Here is a 24128-nt window from a genome sequence, read left to right on the forward strand (position 1 = left end):
ATTATTGCAATGCTCACCACTTTAGCAACTCCTACTATGCCCTCTAATTGTTGTGATCATTCTTAGTATATGGATTCCAAAGCAACACATCATTTTTCACTAAAGTTTGACAATTTGACAAATCTATTTGTATTCATCTGTGATGAAAGACAAACATGTCTTGCACACTCGTCATATTTGTTTTCTTCCTTTTTTTTAACATATTTGAATTATTTTTTCGTATAAACACTAGGTACAATCCTTTTTTAAAGGAATTTTTAGAAAATCGTACTTCCAAAAATAATCTTAAAATTATCTTTAACTTGTATCAAATTGAATTTCACATGAAATTAGCATTAAAAAAATGAACTCTGAATTAATAAATGAACTCATAACAAATAAATTCAATATAAAATGAACTCATTTTCACCGGCAGCTCAGACCTCAAATCATTTTCACTGGCAGCTCAGGCCTCAAATCAAATAGTGGGAATAATTTTTTCACCTTATTAAAAGCAAGCTTTTCATTAGATTAAATATACCACTAATACCCCTATTCTTGTCCCTTGGAATAATTCTTCTATTTGTGGGCCCCTACATAGACCCCATTTCTGACTCCGCCAACGGTGTAAATGCGCAGGAAAGAGTACTAGACCCAGAAAAGGTTATATTTTTGTATTTATTCTTCAAATAATCCTTTTTTAAATGGGCAGTCGGGGGTCCCAGCGTTCTCTTAATCAGGCCGCAATGATGCTAAACTGCCTTCATAAACTAACCTATTGCCGTCTCTCCTTATCTTGAAGCTTGCCACGATGCTCAAACGTTTCTCCTTATCGCCGCGTGTTGACGATGAATTCGCCACATCGGATACACGTCAGATGATCAAATTTGTTCTCTCTTTCCTAATAAAAATACTCATGGGCAAGTTAGAAAAGGTAATCTCGAATTCTCCACTCCCCACGAGAAGCCAAAAGGGAAAATGACTAGTTTCGAACCATCTTTTCTTAGGATTTCAGGCTCCGTTAATGTCATTTCTTTGTCTGGCGTGGACAGGTAGAAGCTGAATCCGGTGTGGAGATCACAAATGGTTTTCTAAAAAATCAAAATAACAAATCATTTTAAGAGTAGTAGAGTACTTACTGATTATTTCTCCCTCTCCATGGACTGGTTGGTTAAATTGACTGGCTATTCACTGGCTGGCGGCTACCTGTTGCCACGCTTTGCCAACTAAAAAAAACACATGAAATGGCAGCCAGAAAAAATACAGCTGGATATGGGTTTCCATTTTTGTTGGGAATCGTAGAGAGGAGAGAAGATAAATTATGAGTCTGTTCACTGGCCAATCCATGGACGGTCCTCCTTCAACTGAACGGCAGTTGGACGACTCATGCGTACGCGGGAAAGCGCGTGAACACATTTGCATGCCGATATTTTCGTATCTATATTTTTTTAAAGCTTAAAACCGCACGTTCTTCATTTCTTCCATTACTAGTCCCATCTTGTGATAAGGACAGAAGAGTTGGGTTGTTTTAAAGTTCTTATTCTTCTTCATCTTGCTCAACAATCTCATCCTTTCTCAAGTCTCAATTCTCGACTCTATTTTCTGTTAGTCTTCCCTGTTTCTTTCTTTCTTGTGTTTGATCGAGGAAGTTAAGTGGGTCTCGCTCGAATCCGGGTTCTCATTTCGGGTTTCTGTTCTTCTTTGCTTCGGAAAGGTGTGTCTTTGTTCTTCGTTTCTCTTCTTAATTTGCATTTGATCTTGATTGTTGCTGAACCCTGCTGAGATTATAGGAAGAGGGCGTCGCCGTAATTTTCAAATATCGGCTCTTTGAAATGTTGTCGGTGCAGAATTTCAGATACTTAATAGAATGTAATAAATGAACAGGAATTGAATTATGAAGATTTTGATTCTAAGTTTTATTTGTTGGGATTTGGTTTCGGATATGTAGAAGTGCTAATCAAAGGATATATCTTCTACCAGAGTTGCATTGGTGAATTTTTTAACAACTGACAAGTACCTTTCACTGTCGAAGCTATTAGCACTTGGGTCTCCCTTGATCTGACTTTTTGCATTTGGGTGATCTAATGCACTGTCTGATCTAGTAAGATCATCATGGGAAAGTTAAAATTGGAGCAATTCTTTCGGTCTGAAGATGTTAGGTTTATGATGTGTACTTATTGCATGAGTCCAAACTTTTTTTTTTCTCCCTTCGAGGTTGTTTAGGTGCGAGAATGTGAAAGGCATTTCTAGGGTTTCTTGGATTTAAGCACCATGATTTCTCATGGATACCTTCCTTCCAGTAACTGGGTTTTGAAGAAAAAGACCATTTTGAGTTGTTGATCAAGTTGGAAACAAAAAAACCAAAGGGATCTTTTCTAGTTTACATGATCCATATTCTTTCTTTTTCTTTTTTTAATTGCCCCTGATCTAAACTAGAAACTGAATTCTTCTGATTTCATGCATTTCTTCACATCCATTTCCACCCATTTGTCATCATACAATGAACACTAACTAGATGGGATCAGAGAGGAACTGATGAAAATTTAGCATTATTTAAGAGATATAGAAAAGGGAAAAAGAAGGGCTCCATCCAAATATTTTTCTTTGAATTTAAGATCTAAGAAATTTAAAAGCTTCTATATCCATGTTGTGGATGTAAAAAGGTGCTGATTTTGATTTTTGTATTAACTCTGCAGAAGAGGACCTAGAAACTGATGGGAAAGGCGGACAGCATCTCAGAGGGATCTCCTCTGCTTGCCAATGGAGTTCCCCCAGTGGCACCTCCATTACCAGGTCCTGCAACAACCAGTTATCGCCAAAAGGGGCTGGTGAAGGATGGAAGATGCAGCTGTGTCAATGCAGCAGTAAGGGATTTGTGGGATCGCCTCTTCGATGAAGCTTGCGGAGCAGATGTCACTATTAATACTGATAATGGTGGCATCCTCTATGCACATGCTAGCATTCTTGTAAGTTCCTCCATTACATCTCAGTTATATGAAGTAAAAGCTTTTCTCCCTGACTAATGGCATTCCTCACTAAGTAAAAAATACGATAGTAGCACAATTTTAGCTGAGGATAGAAGAAAACATAGAAGAATCATGTCATGTGCCATTGTACTGTCTTATTCATGTTATTAAACATTAAAATGCCAGATATGGGGAAATTTGATTGATTGGGCATGTAGGCACAGTATGTTTACAAATAGATTATATTCTTTACTCACTCGATGTTTGCCAACAGGGAATGTCCTCTCCAGTGATGAAAGGCATGTTAAAGCAAACGAGAGGCCGTGGCCGCTGGCAATCGATCTCCATTCGTGGTGTTCCACTTGATGCAGTTCGGGTTTTCATTAGATTCTTGTATTCATCCTGGTAAATACTCTCTCTTTGTTTGTGCTCATTTTGAAACATAAAAAAAATTGTTCCCAAATTTAATTATTGGAAATAGATTAAACTTGCCACTTTGCGAGGGTTATGGAGATTCATCCTATTAGTTTCTTAGCGAGTGGATTGATCAATCTCCCATGGATGCAGCATTTTCTACATCTCTGGAAGAACATAAAATCATAAGAAGAAACTGTTATTAATGCCACAATGATATACCTGCTCTGTACTAATGAATCGGTGCTTATGCATGCAGCTATGAGCAAGAAGATATGGACGAATTTGCAGTTCCTCTGTTGGTTTTATCGCACGTGTTTGTGATTCCCCATTTGAAGCGAGTGTGTGAGCACCACCTAGAGCATGGTTTGCTAACCATAGACAATGTAATAGATGTTTTTCAGCTTGCATTATTATGTGATGCTCCTCGCCTTACCCTCATCTGTCACCGCATGATCCTGAAGAACTTTAAGGCTGTTGCTAATAATGAAGGGTGGAAAGCAATGAAAAAGAGCCATCCAATCCTAGAAAAAGAAATTCTTGAGTCAGTCACTGAAGCAGATACAGTAAGTTTCTGAGACTGTATCCAGAAATTCATTTTAAAAGCCCAACCCCAATTTGCATAATCATCTGGTGTAACTCTTTCACGCCACTTGCAGAGGCAAAAGCAGAGGGTCAGAAGATTAAACGAGAAGAAGATCTATTTAGAACTATATGAAGCAATGGAGGCCCTTGTTCATATATGTAGAGATGGTTGCCGGACAATTGGTCCATATGACAAGATTTTGAAAGAAGACCAGGCACCGTGTAAATATGAAGCCTGTAAAGGACTGGAATTGCTGGTCAGACACTTTGCTGGTTGCAAACTCAGAGCTCCTGGTGGTTGCACACATTGCAAGAGAATGTGGCAGCTCTTGGAATTACACTCCCGTCTCTGTGCTGATTCAGATATATGCAGGGTTCCTTTATGCAGGTGAATCTCTTTACCTTTAGCTCTCTTGTTTTCTCGTCATGTGTTACTTGAATTCGTAAGGTTCCCCATTGGTGGATTCCATATGCCAATTATCTCTATGTTGTCCATATTGGTAGACAGCATGCTGTTCTTTTACTTTCCATCAGAATAATGCTACTTAACTTTCCACTTACTTGAGAAAATTCTACCATTTTTCAGGAATTTTAAGGACAGAATCAAGAAACAGAGCAAGAAAGATGAGATGAAGTGGAGAATACTAGTGAGAAAAATCTTGAGAGCAAAGGGCATTGGGAAAGCACCATTCTTTTAAACAGCAATTGCTGGGTTTTGATGACAAAGAGTTGTAAATGTGCAGTTACCCATTTGTAGATAGAATCCCACCAAGAGGCCGTGGTGGGTGTTCCTTTTGTATCTCAATTTGAAATTATGAAGCAGAGGATCAATTCCATTTCCATATCTTTGATTTTGCAAGTCCCAGGGAACTTCCCAAATAATGCTATGGATGCTAAACCATTTTCACACTACCTTTTCTTTTTTCTGTTTCCATTTGCCTAAAAAATCTCGTGAAAATGATTTTTTAATGGGCCTTTTGGGAAATGTGCTTCTCCAAAAATTGCCAAAAAAAATCTGCTTTTGGTGGATGGGAGATTGAGCTGCTTATGAAGCAGACCCCCTAAATATATGGTCCACCATCACCTTGAAAGTTTTATTTTATTTACTAACCCCACATTGGTGGAGCTTTTGTTTGCTTTTTGCAGAAGACAGTAGTCTTTTTTTTTAAAAAAAATTCAAAACCATTTCTACCAAGAATATTTCTACTACATAAAATGATTCTGAAACTACCTTAGTTTAGGATTTTACATAAAAACTATCGGTATAAAAAGTTAACTTGCCTCTAACCCTTGTGGGTTCTGCACTGAAAAACTTCCAGAGAGAGGAGACGTAGTGGTTTTGAAGTGCTGGCCATCCCCCCCTCCTGCTTCCCAGATATGTGCCCCATATTCAATAGGGAATCTTTTAATTATTCACCTTCTTCTCCATGGCTCCGCAAAACTGTAAGAATCAGAAAGGATCCCTTTTTTTGAGTCTCTCTTGGTATGTCTACAATTTCTATTTCATCTGCATTTTTTACCTTTTCAGACTTAGTTTGGTTACTTGTATTCTCCAAGGAAAATCCATTTAAAAGTAGAATTTCCAGATCGTATAATTCTCCTGGTAGTGTTAGGTACATCTTAGGAAACCATTTTGATTATAGGCATTTGATGCTCATAACAATGGTGTGATTGAGCTGGAGCTGGGAACATGTACTTTTATTTCTCCATGGCTTCATAAGCAAGAACATAACATTTGTTGGATTAATACACTCAAAACAGTACTGGTTCCTAATGGCACTAAAAAAAATGCTGAACAAGTGCTAATTATTAGTAATAACTATCAATCAAATGCAGACTGAAGCAATATAGATGACATCTAAAAATATGTGTGGGGATCTGATTGAAATTAAGAAGACTATCTTAACTATAGCAACCTGTGTTGAATATTCATTGTAGGTGTTGAATGTTGGAAACCCTCAATGTTGTTTTTTTTTGAATGAGTAGAACCATTCTGGGTGTCTTATTCTTATTCCAAGCTGTGGACTCTATGCCTCTGCTGTCCTCTTACATTGCTACAATGTTGGCCTCTGATATCTCTGTGTGTGTGGAGTGGGAGTTTTTTTGGTAATGAGCGACTGGGTTCATATTGAGACCATCCTACTCATTTGACATGGGCCTTGTCATGTTGCTTCAATTGAAAATGAATCTGTAAAGGAAGACTTGGGAGTATCTGGTAATTGAGAGTCTTGGCATATTTTCATGGAGATGAGCTTTCCTCGTCTGAACTTGTATCTTGTCTCACATTGTACCTGCTGAGAACTGGCAGTGAAGCAGTTGCAGATATCCGGAAGGATCTAGCAGAACCCACCATTGTTCTGTCCTGCATCCTTCCCACTTCCTTGCACACTTGATCCAATATGGAGAGAAAATCTCTTACGATCATGAAGATTCTGAAAGGATGGGCTTCTTCCTTTGCTGCATCACCATGAAAATATTCTGTGGCCTCTTTCACAAGCAATAGTGCCTTTCTTTCATCGGTCTTAATCTTGATGATTTCTTCTTCAGCCTCTTTAAGAAACAGCTTCATTGAGTCGAAGAATTTCCCTGTGACATTTGGCTTCTGATATTGCAAAACCAATTTCACTTTTTCAAGGCCTACTTCAAGTTTAGACACATAGCTGCTTAAGACATCTGAGTCCATTCCTGCTGCTTTTTTCACATTGCCGAGGTCCCGGCTCAGCCCAGCCACAACCTGCAATCCTTGCTTCTTGAAGTCATCCTCCATTTTAGTTTGTGACTTGGTTTGAAGATTCTCATTGGTAGGATCAGAACCTCCATCTTCAGACCTGATAATCTCTTGCACCACAAAGTGGAGCAACGTTGTCTTACCATCTGTTCCCTTTATGTCTACTAATTTCAAGAGTGTGTCGAGTTTAAAAGCTCTAGCATCACCCCTGTTGGTGCCAACATTCATTCGATTTCCTGTCCTGAGAACAGCTTCAAGGAGTTTAAGGAACAGGCGGCTGTTCTTCAATTCCTCACTTGCTGCCTGACAAATTTGGAAGATAATGAGGTCTCATGAATAGTTCTCTTAAGGAACAAGTATAGACAATTGATCTGTAGCCATTTCTAATCTACACTATTCCAGGTTTAATATTTGAACATAAAATTTGTAGAGTTTAGAAGTGAGTTCATGGGATTGCTGGAGATCAAGATAAAATGAGGCACTGAATCTTGTTTAGCATAGAATTTAAAAAGATGCAATTGGGCTAGAAATTATTGTTGACAATACCTCTAGGGTTTGAAAGGACTTCCTCAGGTATTTTACTTCTGTATCAAAATTGGCTCTGTATAGCATGGCTTCAACTCTTTTGAATGCATATGGGATATCGAGTACTGCTTTGAGAAATCGTTCTGCAGTTCCTAGTTTCGAGATGTCACCACTGTAATCTCGAAGTTTTATTTCTTCCTCCTTGGTGGGAGCCATCTTTACTAAAGTTTCCAAAAGCTCAGCACCCAAGCTTTCTGGGTTACCTGCCACAGACAAAAATATTTCACTTAGGATCCCCACAAACAATTATTTGCAAAGCAAGCATTAAATGAACATTAATGGACATATAATCTGTTTTAATTCATTCTTTTCTTTTTTGGCATTTGTAACATGCTCATATCGTATCTATAACAAGAAACATATATAGCACTAGGCTATTCTCTCCCCGGTTATTACTTGTGCTCTATGTGTAACTTCCTAATGTTAAGCTGTGTGTGTATGTGTGTAACTTTGCATTTGACTCAGAAAAAGGAAGTCTGCAGAATGTGGAGACAAGCAGAATAGATTGGTTTTCTTAAAATAAACATCGTATCGATTTTGATTGTTAGTTAGCTCAGCTCATTGGGAGGGATTAGAAAGGATAACCCCATGGGTGATATGGTTGAAAGATGGATAGAGAGGGACAGGACCTGTCACTTTTGGAACACACACACTTTTAACTCCAGTCTCATGAGTGCTTGGGGTCATTCAGACCTGGTTATCATTTTGCCGTGCCATTTATGACATTAGCATCAGCGTAATGGTGTAAGCCTTGTATGAAACAGAATCTGCTGGTGCTGGTAAAGGAGAAAGTTATCTCAGATGGGCCAAATCTATGTCACTCTCAGAAATAGGATGCTAATGTAGCTGAGTGTAACCTAGATGATGATGAAGCCAGCTGCGTAGTGGCGACCATAGAATCCAGGCAAGTGAATGAAATGATATGGTAGCTTAGTGTCACGGACTTAGTCGTTCACTAAGCTCGTGCGGCACTTAGACAAGCCAAGACGCTTGATCTTGCTAAGTCAGCCTTGCTCCCCAATGCTTAGCTTGCTAGGCTAAGACACTTGCAACTCAAAAGCTTAAGAAGCTTGGTAGGCAACTCCTTAAAGAATGGAAGCTTTATTATCTCAAGAAAGCCTTTACAAGTGCTTGGATGCTCACTTGCTTGGTGCCTTGGCCAAATGAGGCCCTCACCTATTTATAGGCACCAATGGAACTCTCTGGAACCTTGGAGGGTTCCTTACATCTCAAGACTATTCTAGAATGTCCTACATCATTCTAGTTACAAGCCTATATACAAGTATATACAAGAGTCTTCTAGACTTCTCTAGAAAGCCCCGGACCCCTCTTGTGCCTTCCACCATAGTGTAGAATTGTGTGGACTTCTCCAAACTTCTCTAGAACCTTCCACACTCTTCCCATTCTTAGGAGTCTCCAGAAGCTTCCTGGCCCTATATAAGGCCATGGGGAGGCTCATTTGGGTCAGCTTGTGACACTCTCCCCCACCTATGCCGCAGACGTCCTCGTCGCGCCTTCTGCCCGGAACCGCTCGATCTGTTCCTGGAACTGCCATAGTGCCTCTGCTGGCTCCCAGCTAGCCTCACTTTCTGGTAGTCCTTTCCATTTCACTAAGTATTCCGTAGCAGGTGGTACCCCTCGTCTCCTGATGACCCGGTCTGCGAGGACGAGTTCTACCTCCTTATCATAGGAGGTCACGACCGCTGTAGGTGCCCTCTTGGACAACCCTCGGCTTGGATTATCCTTGTCTTCATGATAGGGCTTCAAGTAGCTGGCATGGAAGACAGGATGAATCTTCAACCTCGGGGGCAGCTCGACTTTATAGGACACCTTGCCGACCTTCCCAAGTATGGGGAAGGGTCCTTCATACCTCCTCACAAGGCCCTTGTGCACCGGCCTTAGGGACTTGAATTGTTGGGGAAGGAGCTTGACAAGCACCATGTCTCCAACCTTATACTCCGTGTGTCGTCGCTTCTTGTCAGCCCACTTCTTCATTTTCTTAGCGGCCTTGTCCAAGTATGAGCGTGCTATATCAGCTTGCTCGTGCCACCCTTTTGCGAACTTGAAAGCCGCTGGACTTCTCCCCGTGTAGCCAATTGTTAGGGTGTGAGGAGTTAACGGTTGCTGTCCCGTAGCTAGCTCGAACGGACTCTTGTTGGTCGCCTCACTCCTTTGTAGGTTGTATGAGAACTGGGCTACATCTAGTAACTTAGCCCAATCCTTCTGGTTGGCACTCACGAAGTGCCTTAGGTAGAGCTCCAATAAGGCATTTACCCTCTCAGTCTGTCCATCTGTCTGTGGGTGAAAGCTTGTGGAGAAGTGAAGCTCCGAACCCATAAGCTTGAAGAGTTCCGTCCAAAACTTCCCAGTGAAGCGCGGGTCGCGATCACTGATGATGAACTTAGGCAACCCCCAATACTTGACTACGTGCTTTAGGAATAGCCTTGCCGTCTCTTCCGCCGTGCAGTCAGTCGGGGCTGCTATGAAGGTTGCATACTTAGAGAACCTGTCCACCACCACTATGATAGACCCATTGTCCTCTGACTTGGGTAGCCCGATGATGAAGTCCATGGTGACGCTGTCCCATGGGCGTTCTGCTATAGGTAGTGGCTCTAACAGGCCTCTAGGTTGTCGTTGCTCCACCTTGTCTTGTTGGCACACAAGACAAGTCCTCACATAGGCCTCAACCTCGTCCCGTATCTGAGGCCAATAGTACGCCGACTCGAGTAGTGCCCTAGTGCGTCGTTGCCCAGGGTGCCCAGCCCACTTGGTGTCGTGGCACTCCTTAATCAGGTTCCTCCTTATGTTCCCCCACTTAGGCACGTAGAGTCGTCTCCCTTTGGTATAGAGTAGGCCGTCCTCCACCCAAAATCGCTTAGTCTTTCCTTCATGAGCCAGGGCAATAAGGCTTTTAGCCACTGGATCATGTTGCAGTCCCTCCTTTAGAAGATCCACTATATCTCCTTGGGGCTGACTTGTTATGGACGCTAGCTCGGCTTTGCGACTTAGGGCGTCGGCCACATGGTTAGCACTTCCTGGCTTATACTCCAGCGTATAGTCGAACTCGGCCAGGAAGTCTTGCCACCTAGCTTGTTTAGGACTCAGCTTCTTCTGTGTTTGGAAGTAGCTAGTGGCCACATTGTCGGTCTTCACTATGAAGTGAGACCCTAGTAGATAGTGCCTCCAGGTGCGCAAGCAGTGGACGATAGCAGTCATCTCTTTTTCTTGCACCGTGTAACGCCTCTCCGCGTCGTTTAGCTTGCGACTCTCAAATGCGATTGGGTGCCTCTCTTGCATAAGGACTCCCCCAATAGCGAAGTCTGAAGCATCTGTGTGTACCTCAAAGACCTTGGTGTGGTCGGGTAGTGCCAACACTGGCTCCTCAGTCACAGCCTTCTTCAAGTCCTCAAAGGCTTGTTGGCACCTTTCATCCCATTCCCATGCCTTATTCTTCTTAAGGAGATCAGTGAGTGGGGCAGCCCTTGCCGAATAACCCTTTATGAACCGCCGGTAATAATTAACTAGACCAAGGAAAGATCTGAGTTGAGGTACCTTGGTTGGTGGATCCCATTCTTGGATGGCCTTCACCTTGCTATTATCCATCATCAGCTTGCCATCTCTGATGCGATGCCCAAGGAAGCTCACTTCCTCCTTAGCAAACAAACATTTCTCCTTCTTTACGTATAGCTCGTTCTGCCTCAAGATCTTAAAGACCTTCCTCAAGTGTTCTTTGTGCTCCTTTAGAGTGTTACTATAGATGACTATGTCATCCAAGTACACCACCACGAACTTGTCCAAGTATGGGTGGAAGATCTTGTTCATGAGGGTGCAGAACGTTGCTGGGGCATTGGTGAGTCCGAAAGGCATCACTAAGAACTCATATGAGCCATACCTGGTCACACATGTAGTCTTCGGCTCATCTCCCTCCGCAATCCTGACTTGGTAGTAGCCCGACCTTAAGTCCAGCTTCGTGAAGTACCTGGCCCTTCCAAGTTGATCGAACAAGTCAGCAATGAGAGGGATGGGATACTTGTTCTTCACCGTCACCTTATTGAGTGCCCGGTAATCTATGCACATTCGTAGGGACCCATCATGCTTCTTCTGAAATAGGACCGGCGCGCCATAGGGAGCCTTGGACGGTTGGATGAACCCCGCATCTAGCAACTCCTTGAGTTGTCTCCTTAGCTCCTCCAACTCAGGTGGTGCCATCCTATATGGCCCCATAGCAGGGGGCTTGGCTCCTGGCTCCAACTCAATCTTGTGATCTTCCTCTCTTCTAGGAGGAAGTCTCTTAGGCAACTCGGGCGGCATCACGTCCTTGAACTCATCAAGGACCCCCTCGATTTCCTTAGGAATGGGTTCTCCCGACCCATCATCCTTCTCTTCCTTTAAGGTGGCGAGGTAGGTCACCTCTTCCCTCTTTAACCCCTTCTTTACTTGCATAGCAGATAGCATAGGGGTCTTGAGCGTACCTTCAGTGACCGTAGGGACCATGCACGGCTTCTCCTCCTCTAGGATAGCCATTGAGCGTAGGAAAGGTAGTGGCACGGCCTTGACCTTCTGTAGGAAATCCATTCCTAGCACCATCTTGAAGTCGTCCATGGGTGCCACTGTGAAGTCGACCCTTCCTTCCCACGAGCCAATGTGCATAGTCACCCCGCGAGCTACTCCCTGCGATGGCTTGGCGGCTGAATTGACTGCCTTGAGCCATCCTCCTTCTTTGGATGCTTGGAGCTCCAACCTTTTTGCCTCATCCTCCGAGACAAAGTTGTGAGTGGCACCTGTGTCCACCAGGGCCTTGGTGGCCTTACCATTCACAAGGGCCTCCACGTACATCAGCCCTTTGCTTTGAGGCGTCTTAGGCATCGGCTTGGCCTTAAGGGCATTTAGGAGCTGCAACGATCCCATCTTAGCATCGTCTTCCTGCTCCTTCTCCTCGATCATAGCATTTAAAGCCTTCCTCTTAGGGCAGTCCCGTGCCCAGTGCGGACCATCGCACAAGAAGCAATTGGTCCTGGGCTTGAACTCCTTCCGCTTGTCCTTGCCTTTGCCATCCTTGCCACTAGGGCCCTTGCTCGATCCTTCCTTAGGAGTGTGGCCCTGCGACCTCTTGTCTCCCCCACCTTTGGCCGGGTTACCCTTGGATGGTGGCTTGGGCTTGGAGGAGTCTCCCCTTCTATAATCCACTAAGGACTCGGCTACTGCCATGGCCGTGGCTAGGTCTTGGACACCACGTCTCCTCAACTCTTGCTCGGCTCAGCTTTGCAAGTTGTCCATGAAGTTGAACAGTAGCTCCTCCTCAGCCATGTTAGGTATCTCAAGCATAAGAGTAGAGAATTCTTTGACATACTCACGGATCGAGCCCGTGTGCTTGAGACGCTTCAAACTCTTCCTTGCTAGATAAGCCACATCTTCGGGATAGAATTGCCTCTTGATTTCTCTCTTGAAGGCATCCCATGTGTCTATGGTGCATGTCCCTCTCTCTATGTCGGCAAACCGTCGACGCCACCATAGAGTAGCATTATCGGTGAGGTAGAGGGTCGCGGTGCGTACCTTAGTGGCTTCATCCGTTAGTGTAATTGCCTCAAAGTAACGCTCCATGTGCCACAAGAAGTTATCCAGCTCCTTGGCATCCCTCTTGCCACTGAACGTGTGTGGCTTGGGCACCTCCACCCTTGGTGCCTCATGAGTGGCCATGACTCGTGCTGATACCGCAGTCTTGTAGATGGCCAGCTCTTGTCGGATCTCTTGGTCTCGGGCATCCATGCGTGCAGCCAAGGCTTCCATCCTTGACTCCACACTAGCGAACATGGTCATGACCTTGTCTTGGAAGGACATGAACTCCTCATGTGACACCGGCTGAACTTGTGAGCCTAGCGCTCCCTCGCGAAGGTCTTGGATCTGTTCCCTTAGATCCTCTAATCCCTTCTCCATGCCTTGCTCGATCAAGTCCACCCCTTCCCGGGTGTCCGCCATGGCTAGCTCCACCTTGGCTAGCCTTGCCTCCATGTTGGCTAAGGCGTCATGAGACTTATCCTTCCTACCTCGGCCTCGTGCAGCACGTTCTATCTCCCGTCCACGGGTTTGCTCGCTAGTCTCCTCCACGTTAGAGCCCGACATGCTTCCTTTGGTATGCCCACCTCGTAACCGTGCTCTGATACCACTTGTCACGGACTTAGTCGTTCACTAAGCTCGTGCGGCACTTAGACAAGCCAAGACGCTTGATCTTGCTAAGTCAGCCTTGCTCCCCAATGCTTAGCTTGCTAGGCTAAGACACTTGCAACTCAAAAGCTTAAGAAGCTTGGTAGGCAACTCCTTAAAGAATGGAAGCTTTATTATCTCAAGAAAGCCTTTACAAGTGCTTGGATGCTCACTTGCTTGGTGCCTTGGCCAAATGAGGCCCTCACCTATTTATAGGCACCAATGGAACTCTCTGGAACCTTGGAGGGTTCCTTACATCTCAAGACTATTCTAGAATGTCCTACATCATTCTAGTTACAAGCCTATATACAAGTATATACAAGAGTCTTCTAGACTTCTCTAGAAAGCCCCGGACCCCTCTTGTGCCTTCCACCATAGTGTAGAATTGTGTGGACTTCTCCAAACTTCTCTAGAACCTTCCACACTCTTCCCATTCTTAGGAGTCTCCAGAAGCTTCCTGGCCCTATATAAGGCCATGGGGAGGCTCATTTGGGTCAGCTTGTGACATTAGGCATGCTTAGTGATGCCAAGCACCAAGGCCTTAGAACTTTGGTGCAATAGTTTGGACCACCACCAAAACAAATCATTCAACATGTACAAAGGGATTGAAACAATTAGCAAGAAAAGAAAAATAAAAAGAAATGCACTTATTTGGCCAAGTATCTTTTATGGAGAAACAAAGGATTAAGACAGGGTGTTTTCAATTGGAGCAGAAGCAAAATAATGCTCCAGAATATAATATTATGATATCAAAAGCTTATAGAGTGCTTTGAGAAGTAAAATTATTGATTGAAGTTCAATAGTTACAACGCAAATATTTCACATGGAACCTTGTTCCAGAGGCTTTTGGGTCTTAATGAAAAACTCGACTCACAAGATAGGAATAAGAGAGTACAAAAAACTAAGTTGTAGTTTGATTCTGACGAAGATGGATCTTACTGATGAAGAATTAGCAGTAGAAACTTAATCTCGTAATGCTATAGATGTTTAGTAATTTGGCATTAAGTGTATCTATTCTATTTTCTGGTAAGAACTATCTTCTATCATCTGATCTAAAGGGTCTTTGGACAACAGTTCTAGCAGTCTTCTTATTTTCCTTTTGAAAACCAGCGTGTTCTTGAGAATGACCCCTTACCCTTTTTTCTTATATTTCCAATTTTGACATGTAATGCCGATATGATTTTAATGGTCAGGACTTGCTTCTTGTTTGTGTTCATAATATAGATTAATTTTGCTACTGTTTTGGTGGGCAACCAGGTGCTGCAATGCAAGCAAACCATGACTTAAGCTACAAGAATCATCCTACTTCTTATCATCGATGAGTATGAAGAATGAAAAGGATATTGAACCTCAGATAAAGAAGCTGGAGTTTTTCCATGTTTGACACAAGGTTTAGGATACATACCATCCAAAAGAGCTTCGGAAACCTCATCTCGTGTCACATTCAATGCCCTTAACAAAATAGCTATGTTCTGTGACTTCTTTGGATCCAACACTCTGTTCTCCTGCTCAACAGGGGGGAGAACTGATTTTCTAGTTGCTTCTTTGGGAATAGAAACCGCGGAATTGCAGCCAAAGAGAGTCTCCATCATGTCCTCATTTAATCTGAAAAAACAAGTGAGTTATACCCAAGATCAGAGTCTGTATATCAATGTTTGTTAGCATCTTCCAACTATTAACGGTTTACTTACTGAAAGGAGCTCGATTTCAGTTGGTCCCACACTGTGGCTCTATCCGAAGTTGCCCGTACTTTGTCCCAGTGCAGAGGCTTAAGCTTGGGTTTCGCTCCATCCACATCATCAGCATCAAGCCTCCCAGAAGAACTTGCGCCTCCACTGCCATTTTCAAGGGGTTTTGTCATCTCATTCCCAGGAGTGGAGTTTGTTTTAAGAATTCGAGATTGTGGAGTTGTCAATACTTCAGATGGAATCAGGGGGACACTTGATTCCGAACTCCCCGATTTCCTGGGTGTTGTTAGTGGTGGAGGAGGTGGAGGAGGAGGCGGAGCTGGGATTGTGGATGTCTCTGTGAATTGGTTGGTCAATGCCTGAAGTCGCGCCACATTCGGTGGGGGTGGAGGTGTCGAAAACTTTGGCCTTTTAGGGGTGTGTGCAATTGCTAGTTGACTAGATTGAGCACTGAGCTGTTGCGGTGGCCGTGACGGAGGTGGCGGAGGAGGAGGAGGAGGAGGAGGTTGCTGCTTTATTGATGGTATGATAGCATGCTTAGTCTCCGGCGACGAAGCTGAACGCCGCGATTTGGGAGAGGTCCTCTTAGAATGAGGAACTGGACTGGTACCATGAGATTCAGTTTTCGCAGGAGTTGCAGAGCTGCTGTTGATCGAATTACTATTCTGTCGTGAAACCGGAGTGTAAAAGCCTTCGTCATTGCCGATGGAGGAGGCTTGCGGCGTGTAGAAGACTGTCTCATGACCCTCCTCATCCGACCACGACATAGCCTGAGGTGAATTATTTCTGACCGGAGGGTTGTTCAGTGGTGGCAGTGGCTGCAGCTCTGGACTAGGCCGATACCGATCCGATCTTTTAATCGAATTCAGCTTATGATAAGGCGATCCATTTGTTCCATTGGCACCATTCGCCTCATTGCCCGATCTTCTCGACGGCTCCACCGTCCCAATGTACAGAAAACTCGACGGCGGCACTCTCGATTCCTCCTGAAAACTCTGCGAACCCCCACCGACAAGCTTCTGTGACTCGCCAGGATGCTTCACTCGGTGGCGATACAAGAAGAAAGCCAGCGCCGATAACATCCCAAGTGTGACGATCCCAACCGATATCGCAATGGCCACTTTCTTAGTAGGCTTGGTGGGTTGAGTTGCGGTGGGAATTGGGGCTGTGCCATTGGTAGTCGCAGGGGGAGGCTGGCTGGCATCGGTAGTGGGTCCGGTGGGAACCTCCGGGAAGAATGGCTGGTCGGGATTAGGAAAAACCTGACTGTCAGGCGGTGGAGGCGGCGGAGAATCTGCACCAGGGGGCGGCGAACTGTCTGGAAATAAGGGCTGATGCAGAATTCTTCTTTGGCTAAGAGCAGTAGCAGCAGTATGAAGTGAGAATGATAGAAGAAGAACGAAAAAGAGGTAGAAACAAACAAGTCTCATGACTAATTTTCATGGGCTAATCTTAAGTTGTTGTCTTCCTCCCAATTCATCTCTGGTTTTTGTGTTCCCAAGTTGCAAGCAATTCCCTCTGCTCCCACTCAGACTCAGACACAGAGAGAAGAAGCTTCTTTCCGCTGCAAGATCTGGATGCCCGGCCTAGCTGATGTCAGCAGTAGCCGCATTTTCTTTCTTCCAAAATTTTATTAATTTTAAATCTAATAAGTTGGTAAAAGAGTAGTGGGGTATTCCATACCCTTCTTATGGTCTGGGGAATTGGGAATTCCAAATAGCAGTGAGAATCTGCTTTGCCGTGGGGTTCCCTTCATTTCATTTTATTTTATTTATCTTTTAATTTTATAAATATAAATGGACTATGATACGGTGAGACCTGAGACTAAAGAAACCACTTCCATCTCCTTTCTCCTCCACCCTTTATATTATTTTTGTCCTAGGTGGTGACGGTGGGACACATTCCCGTTAATTTTCCCCATTTTATGCCGTTAAATCCCGCCTCCATATATATTTTTAAGGACATACAGAACCCGTAACGTTCAAAAATAGTCTTTTACAGGTGACAATAATCCTACACAAATCTAATAAAGCAGAGATTTGGAAACCCAAGGTAAGGCTAAAGCTGTAAATTCGATTGAAAAAGAACTTATAAAAAAAAAAAGAGTTAACGTTATCTCCATCGGCTTTGCCATTGATTCACCGACCAATTCACCCCATCGGACAAGCACACGTCCTCGAGCATATGCTTTTCGCTTTTCTTTTTCTCACCTTTCTCTTTCCTCCCAACATTCTTTTGCAATGACAATACTATCCTTTTCCTTTTCTTTTTCCACCCCCTACTCCAACTTTACCCATATTTTATGGATGACAGAGAGGAAGCTGAAACTGGTTTGTATGGTCTCATGTGAGAGTGCATGGATTGAAATCTTTCCAAGGGTCATTTTCACTCCGACTCATCATTTCATTTGCTGGTTGAATTGAACAGGTGGAATCATATGTCTTGTTGTTTGTTAGTGCTTTTAGTGAAGACTGAGGCAAACAAATGATATGGGATTTTTTCCCCCCACTTGGGTTCCTAACAGTAGAGGAAGACAAAGCTTTAGGACTTCTGTATTCCACACTGATAGCAACCATTTAACCGATTGATTCTCAGTAGAAAAACAAAATAAACCCAACATTTAGTCACCTTATTAGTCTTTTCTTCCACCGACAAAAGCATTCTGATTAACAAAACCCATCAAATTAATCAACTATTTTTCTGGACTTATCCTATGTGACTTGCTCTTCCTTACCACTTTTTAACTGTGTGGAGCTTATTGGTGACGTTTGAGAGGTTAAGATACATAATGAAGATTCATCTCCTAATTGGATTATCCCCCACGCCAAGCATCTGGCTTTGCTTGCTGGAATTGCAATCAGGAATATGTAGGGCCATGGATATGTGCCTTCCTTCTCTCTTGCATATTTACATATGCTTCTCAAAATCACAGAAAGACTCCACTTTTCAGTTTCTTCTTGGGCATTGACGTTGAAACACTGGCTTCCCATGAGCCTAATCAGTAATCACACAGTCCTTGTCTGTCTCCTTGTTAGGGAAGACTAATCAGTCCGAACCCCAAATAATTAAATCAAGACTAATCCATATGGCTTGTCTATTAGAAGAGACAGATCCCATACTAACATCAACAAGACACAGGGTGATAGAGCTCAATTCTTATAAACGTGATAGGTCTTATTGAATCACGGGTTGTGATTTGGATAAGGTGAAAATTTAAGATTTTTCTAAAAAGTATGTATTGGTTCACGGATAAGACTAGAAAGGTATTTATTTTTTATCTGAATAGAAAAAAGATAAAATATTTAGTTTTTTCTATTTAATTAAAAATAACCCAATGACATATATCAATATAATTAAATTAAACTTATATATAATAAGTTCACTTTAATTAAGTTAGTTAATATCAATAAGGTATTTTTAGTTGAATGAAAAAAATCAAATATTTCGGTTTTTTTTTATTCAACCAAAAAACAAACACCACCTAAACTTCCACAAATAATTAAGGAGAATTTTCAACCATTATGTTGTAATGATTTCCATTTCCACACGACCTCATCTTGTTATATCTCCTCTACAATTTAATAGCTTCCTATCTCTTTCTTCTACAAGCTACATGAATGGTTTCTTCATATGGACATATAATTAATATCAGAGCAACTGATACATTAAAAGATTACCCCAAAAAAAAAAAACAAAAAACATCTAGAGTGGCATTAAGAAGGAAGTGAATCAAGGTACGAGTAGGGGTGGGGCTACATACTTGATCGTTGTATCACTTTCATGAAAAAGACCAAAGCTGCATCCAGTCCGAAGAGAGGAAAAAGCAATGATAAAAAATGAAAATACACCATGACGGGGCAAAAACCACCAGTGACTTCGGGCGAACATTCAATGGCTGTATGGATAGTAATAGCAATGATATGGAGCACTTTCATGGGCCGCAGCTGCCAGAATTTTAGGTGTTTTTTATCTTGTCCACTGGAAGTGGTTCATAATGCCCCTTGCCCCCACAGGCGTATAGTTTAGCATGGTTTTGGCAGCTGGGTTAGGTTTGAGGACTGTCAGGTATGAATCAGAGGAGAAGCTTTGGAAATTAGTAATTGAAAAATTGTTGAAAGATAGTAAGATATCGGAAGGTTGTTTATCATAAAGGTTATATTGAGCCAAAATATCATAGAAGATGAATGAAATCGACCCATCCAATCAAATTTATGATGAGACGTAGATAAATAAGATTAGGACATCAGCAATAAGACGAGAAAACATCTATGAGACCAAATTGGTTTTACCTTATAGATAGAATAAACTTAATAATACAGTCAAACCCCTCAATAATTACCTTTTTTTTTTTTTAATGATGCTTATATTTTAACAAATGCCCCATGCAAAAGTTGTTGCCTTGGCCTTTAGCCAGGTGGCATACAAGATTGTATGAGTAGGGCCCATTAGAATTATACTATGGGTACTCCTTTGTTCTTGAATGATCCAATTGCAGGGGGTAACTCAAACTGGGAACCAGATGAAACGGCGTCGTTTTAATTTTCCCAACGGTCATTCCACTTGGAATGATTCCAAAGGACGAGCCACGGTTCCACAGGAGTGATTGTGACCATTCCCTCTAATCGGGCTTCACAGATGTTCACACTTCCCACTCCAATCTGGCATTCCGTTCCGATTCCCAGAAAATTGTCCTTTCCCACCGGGAAAATATTTTCTCTACAACCGTTATCCTCCATAGTGAGCCCTTTTTTGTTTGGTCAAAGGGCAATTTCGGTTCAAATGTACATCCTGGAGCAAGGATAGTTTCAGGGATTGTAGGCAATAAAACTAGTGCCTTCCCCTGCACTCTAAAACCCCACCTTTTTATATGACATTGCACTCTATTGCAGAGAGAGGGGTTTAGGCTCTAGGTTTAATGTGATAGCTATCGGTCCAAACTCGCTCCTCTCTTCTCTGGGTTTTTAAGGGCTTTCTCTGTGTAACAGACATGTTGAAGATGGGGTCCCTCTTTCATATTATTATTTTCTTTCTCACTTTCTTGGTTCTCACTGGTAAGCCAAACTGTTTAACAACACTCTATTGCTCTATCTCATTATGGGTTTCTTCTTGCTTTTCTTCTTTCCGCTAACTCCATCCCCTTATTTGCAGGTTCCAGTTCAGAATCTGTCGAACTCTTAACCCTCTATGACTCTTCTCCAGTGGTTCTTCAAGCAATGTCTCACACTGGTGTTCCTATAGCAGTTTCTGTCAGTGAGGATGACCTCAATGAGGTCTCCGGGAGTGTTTTAATGGCTGAAAGTTGGATCAGAACCCATGTTTTGGCCCACTACCCTTCTACTAATATCACCACCATTGTTGTGGGGAACACCGTTCTCTGTAACAAAGACAAAGAAGACAAGTTGAGGTTGGTTTTGCCATCTCTGAGGAACGTCTATTACTCCCTAACAAGGTGGGGTTTGGAGAAAGATATCAAAGTCTCAGCCGCTTTTTCTTCCAACTGTTTAAACCCTGACTCTGTTCTTGATAGAGATGACTTGGCTGACAAAGTTATCAAACCTCTGCTCTCCTTTCTTGAGCTTACAAACTCAACTTACTCTGTCCACCCTCCTACAAATTTCTCTCCTTTGTCAGATGAGAGTGCAGGTTTGGTGTCTTCACACTCAGAGTCAATGAAAAAGCTTGGAACTTCAAAGCTTAGGGTTAATGTGATAGTTCAAAGCGCAAAGGAAGGCAAACCCCAGAGCAGGAAGCTCTCATTCATGCATTCCAAGTTTGTAGAACCATACCCAGCGAGACCAACCCCATTACCAGAGCTGTCACCATCCCCAATCTACTCCTCCATTGGTTTCTCTGCTCCTGCAAATGTAGCTAAAAACCCTCTTCCCCCACTTCCCCCACTCGAAGGAACAGCTTCTCCACCGCCAATGACATTCCCTTTTGCCCCTGAAATGCCGCCTATTGTAATTCCAGCAAGCCCACCTTATAGTTTCTCATTGCCTCCTTGCAGTCCATTTGAGGCTGGTGCACCAGCACCGGAGACAGGCGTGAAGCAGGGACTATGGTGTGTGGCTAAGCCTAGTGTTCCTGCAGATACATTGCAGGAGGCAATGGACTATGCTTGTGGGGGTGGGGGTGCTGATTGTGAAGAGATTGAGCCTCATGGGAACTGCTATTATCCTGATACTGTTCTTGCCCATGCTTCCTATGCTTTCAATAGTTACTGGCAAAAACACAAGAAAAATGGAGGCACCTGTAGTTTTGGAGGGACTGCTATGCTCATCAACGCTGACCCAAGTGAGCTTCAACCGTGTCTGATATCATTTTATTATTATCTTCATGAATGCCACTTGTTATACTTTGATTATCTCTCTCAAATTTTAATCTTTTGGTGGTTTTAGTAGAAGTGTCATAACCCTTGTTTGGTTGCTGAGAAATAACTTTAAATTTTGGTTATGTTATTTGATTTCCAAAAGAAGATAAACCTAGTCTCAAGTTAGCCAAATGGTTGCATTATTCAGAGTTGAATGGGGGCTTCTATTTTATAGGGATACATATTAAAATTTTTGATTAAATTTAAGCATTTCCCCTTAATTTTTCTAAGCAGCCTGACACAGCAAGGAATATAAGTTTTCTTTAATGACAGAAAGTCTTTGTTGCAGGTTTTCTACATTGTCGGTTCCTTCATTCTTAGCTAAAGACAATTGAGGAAGCCATTATGGAGACAATGGGGTTGTTTTGCCACAAGTTAGTATTGATATTCTGATTTCAAAGTAACATGCTCTATTTTATCGGATTATCTTTATTGATTAGAATAGTATTTACATGTAGTAAGTAGGAGGTAGGAACCTGGAAAATTTTGTTTCTTTCTTACTAATCTCCATGGTCTTCTATGCACAAAAGAAAGACTCTTTTTGACTTCCATCTTATATATGGTATGCCCTTTTGCTTTTGCTAGAAAAGGATTGCTCTCTCTCTCTCTTTGGGTTTTCTGTCAATTCCCACATTTGATTATGGATATGAAAGGGATTAGCTTGGGAGTAAATGGCAATTCATGGAGAATCTTCTCCATGCATAACCAACTCTGGTTTGTGAATAAACGACAACTCATGAAAAATCAAAGTGAACTATTATTAGTCTTGTAGGAGTTTTTGGTTTTGAAGCATTTCCTAATATGTCCTATTCGTAGTTCCATTTTCTCATCAAACAAACAAAGCCCTTAATTTTCTGCAATGGCCGAAGCTGAATCGAGTTTGAGCTCAACAACAAACCAAGACCTAATTCAGTGAGGTCTGCTTTGTCAAAAGCATTTTGCTATAAGTCTTCTACTTCATCATTCTATGATAATAGTCCTCTAATGATGTTCCAATCAAGATTCAAAATTGTATAAAGCTAGTTTATATCATTCCAACCAAGAACTTGAACATCTCAATACTTGCAGTCAAAATTGTCTACAGTATAAAGATACATACAGCAGGAGTTGGCTGCAGAGTCATCTAACATTGGATCCCTTGCCACATGGCCCAGTTCATTCGGGCTGTCTGATTCTTTTCTCGGTTGCTCTCATCAATTTCTTTTACCGATTGTCTATTTTCTGTCAGCCATGTCACCTGCCCATGTGGTGAGACCCACATTGGCATCAAATGGCATCAAAATTTGATAGGCTCTATACTCAATGAGTAGGTGAGTGCACCAAAGTTATATAGAGGATTTTGGAAAGAAGAAAAAATGCATGAAAAAGATGGCAAGGAAGCAACTCTTATCAGAGCCAGGTTTCGATCCTGGGACCTGTGGGTTATGGGCCCACCACGCTTCCGCTGCGCCACTCTGATTTGTTGTTATAAGAGGCTTTCTAAATCAAATATATTGTTTTGATTCTTTTGAATGCCTATCTACATCAAGATATGACAGCCGATAGGGATAGAAGTGCTGATTTTGTCAAAATATTTCTCAGAAATTTCTGCAGCTGCTTTTTTTTTTTTTTTCCTTTTTTCTCAAATTTTTCTTCAATTCTATGTAGGCACCCTAAAATGGCAGTTCTGCTCACTTCGTAGTCTCAACTTGGGTTGGCTAGTTTGGTGGCTAATCCAAGCTCGATCAAACCTAACTTCTAACTCAAAGCATGCAACCCAACCCAATTTCAATCTTTTAAGCTCGAGTTGAGCTTGAATTGGTTGGATTAAATTCTAATTGGTCGGGGTTATTATATGATTTTTAGATCCATCACAATGTTTTCTATAATTTTTTTAATATATTTATATAAAAATTTAAATAATAAATAAGGTAAAATTTTAAGATAATAATAAAAAAGTACAAATAAATTATATATACTTATAGAGAAATGAAAAAACATATGATATAGTTATAATTTGATATTTTTTTAATGATTTAAAAAGATAAATAAAATTAATAAATTTTTTTATAGGTAAATAAGGAGAATGTATTTAGAGCACTTGTAAAATGGTGCAACAAAATATACATGGAATATACAAAAAATGCCATAAGGCAAGCAAGAGGAGAAAAAAGTAGAGTAAAACCTACCACCCTTTGCAAGACTGCCAACCCCATCCCAAAGCCCACTAACAGTAAAGATAAATAAAATTAATATTATTATATAAGATAATATCAATTATTAAATTTATATATTTATATATATGATGGGGTTGGTAGTCTTGTAATTAGACTCGAGTTAAGTTTTTTGAGTCAAAACTTCTTTCTGATTGGACCTTGTCAAAATTCTTATAATTCAATATATATATACGATGGTGTTGGTAGTCTTGTAATTAGACTCGGGTTAAGTTTTTTGAGTTAAAACTTCTTTCTGATTGGGCTCTGTCAAAATTCCTATAATTCAAGTCTAGCCTAAACCGATAATATCAATTATTAAATTATAATATATATATTTGATCGGTTTAGACTAGACTTGAATTATAGGAATTTTAACAGGGTCTAATCAGAAAGAAGTTTTAACTCAAAAAACTTAAC

At 41.9% G+C, this 24128-nt stretch overlaps 3 protein-coding genes and 1 non-coding gene across 4 annotated transcripts; 2 read left to right on the forward strand and 2 right to left on the reverse strand.

Annotated features, from left to right (window-relative positions):
* The first annotated feature begins 1299 nt into the window (after positions 1–1299).
* On the forward strand, positions 1300–4788 carry LOC100855250 (BTB/POZ and TAZ domain-containing protein 4). Its single transcript, XM_003632444.4, has 6 exons — positions 1300–1693; positions 2676–2945; positions 3220–3350; positions 3619–3925; positions 4019–4332; positions 4531–4788. The coding sequence occupies exons 2-6, from the start codon at positions 2694–2696 to the stop codon at positions 4640–4642; spliced, it is 1116 nt and encodes a 371-aa protein (XP_003632492.1). The 5' UTR covers positions 1300–1693; positions 2676–2693; the 3' UTR covers positions 4643–4788.
* Positions 4789–5615: 827 nt separating this feature from the next.
* On the reverse strand, positions 5616–16865 carry LOC100249049 (formin-like protein 6). The gene is made up of 4 exons (XM_002279577.4): positions 15150–16865; positions 14864–15063; positions 7219–7460; positions 5616–6975 (listed from the first exon to the last, which is right to left on the reverse strand). Exons 1-4 carry the CDS (start codon positions 16574–16576, stop codon positions 6184–6186), a joined length of 2661 nt encoding a protein of 886 aa, XP_002279613.1. The 5' UTR covers positions 16577–16865; the 3' UTR covers positions 5616–6183.
* Positions 16866–19781: 2916 nt separating this feature from the next.
* Positions 19782–22105, forward strand: LOC100254154 (glucan endo-1,3-beta-glucosidase 1). The gene is made up of 3 exons (XM_002279561.5): positions 19782–20197; positions 20295–21440; positions 21806–22105. The coding sequence occupies exons 1-3, from the start codon at positions 20134–20136 to the stop codon at positions 21835–21837; spliced, it is 1242 nt and encodes a 413-aa protein (XP_002279597.1). The 5' UTR covers positions 19782–20133; the 3' UTR covers positions 21838–22105.
* A 798-nt stretch (positions 22106–22903) lies between these two features.
* Positions 22904–22975, reverse strand: TRNAM-CAU (transfer RNA methionine (anticodon CAU)). Its single transcript has one exon. It is a non-coding gene; the product is annotated as a tRNA-Met (tRNA).
* Positions 22976–24128: the final 1153 nt, after the last annotated feature.

This window comes from Vitis vinifera, chromosome 7, assembly GCF_030704535.1.
Source record: "Vitis vinifera cultivar Pinot Noir 40024 chromosome 7, ASM3070453v1".
In the NCBI taxonomy this organism is placed as follows: Eukaryota; Viridiplantae; Streptophyta; class Magnoliopsida; order Vitales; family Vitaceae; genus Vitis; species Vitis vinifera.

Excerpts from the sequence above, each read along its gene's own strand:
- LOC100855250 (XM_003632444.4), top strand. The coding sequence starts at position 2,694 with ATGGGAAAGGCGGACAGCATCTCAGAGGGATCTCCTCTGCTTGCCAAT. Across the intron at positions 3,351-3,618 it reads AGATTCTTGTATTCATCCTG|CTATGAGCAAGAAGATATGG; the intron begins GTAAATACTCTC and ends TTATGCATGCAG. Across the intron at positions 3,926-4,018 it reads CAGTCACTGAAGCAGATACA|AGGCAAAAGCAGAGGGTCAG; the intron begins GTAAGTTTCTGA and ends CGCCACTTGCAG.
- LOC100249049 (XM_002279577.4), bottom strand. The coding sequence starts at position 16,576 with ATGAGACTTGTTTGTTTCTACCTCTTTTTCGTTCTTCTTCTATCATTC. Across the intron at positions 15,064-15,149 it reads CTGAAATCGAGCTCCTTTCA|ATTAAATGAGGACATGATGG; the intron begins GTAAGTAAACCG and ends TTGTTTTTTCAG. Across the intron at positions 6,976-7,218 it reads AGTCCTTTCAAACCCTAGAG|GCAGCAAGTGAGGAATTGAA; the intron begins GTATTGTCAACA and ends CAAATTTGTCAG.
- LOC100254154 (XM_002279561.5), top strand. The coding sequence starts at position 20,134 with ATGTTGAAGATGGGGTCCCTCTTTCATATTATTATTTTCTTTCTCACT. Across the intron at positions 20,198-20,294 it reads CACTTTCTTGGTTCTCACTG|GTTCCAGTTCAGAATCTGTC; the intron begins GTAAGCCAAACT and ends CCTTATTTGCAG. Across the intron at positions 21,441-21,805 it reads GCTCATCAACGCTGACCCAA|GTTTTCTACATTGTCGGTTC; the intron begins GTGAGCTTCAAC and ends TCTTTGTTGCAG.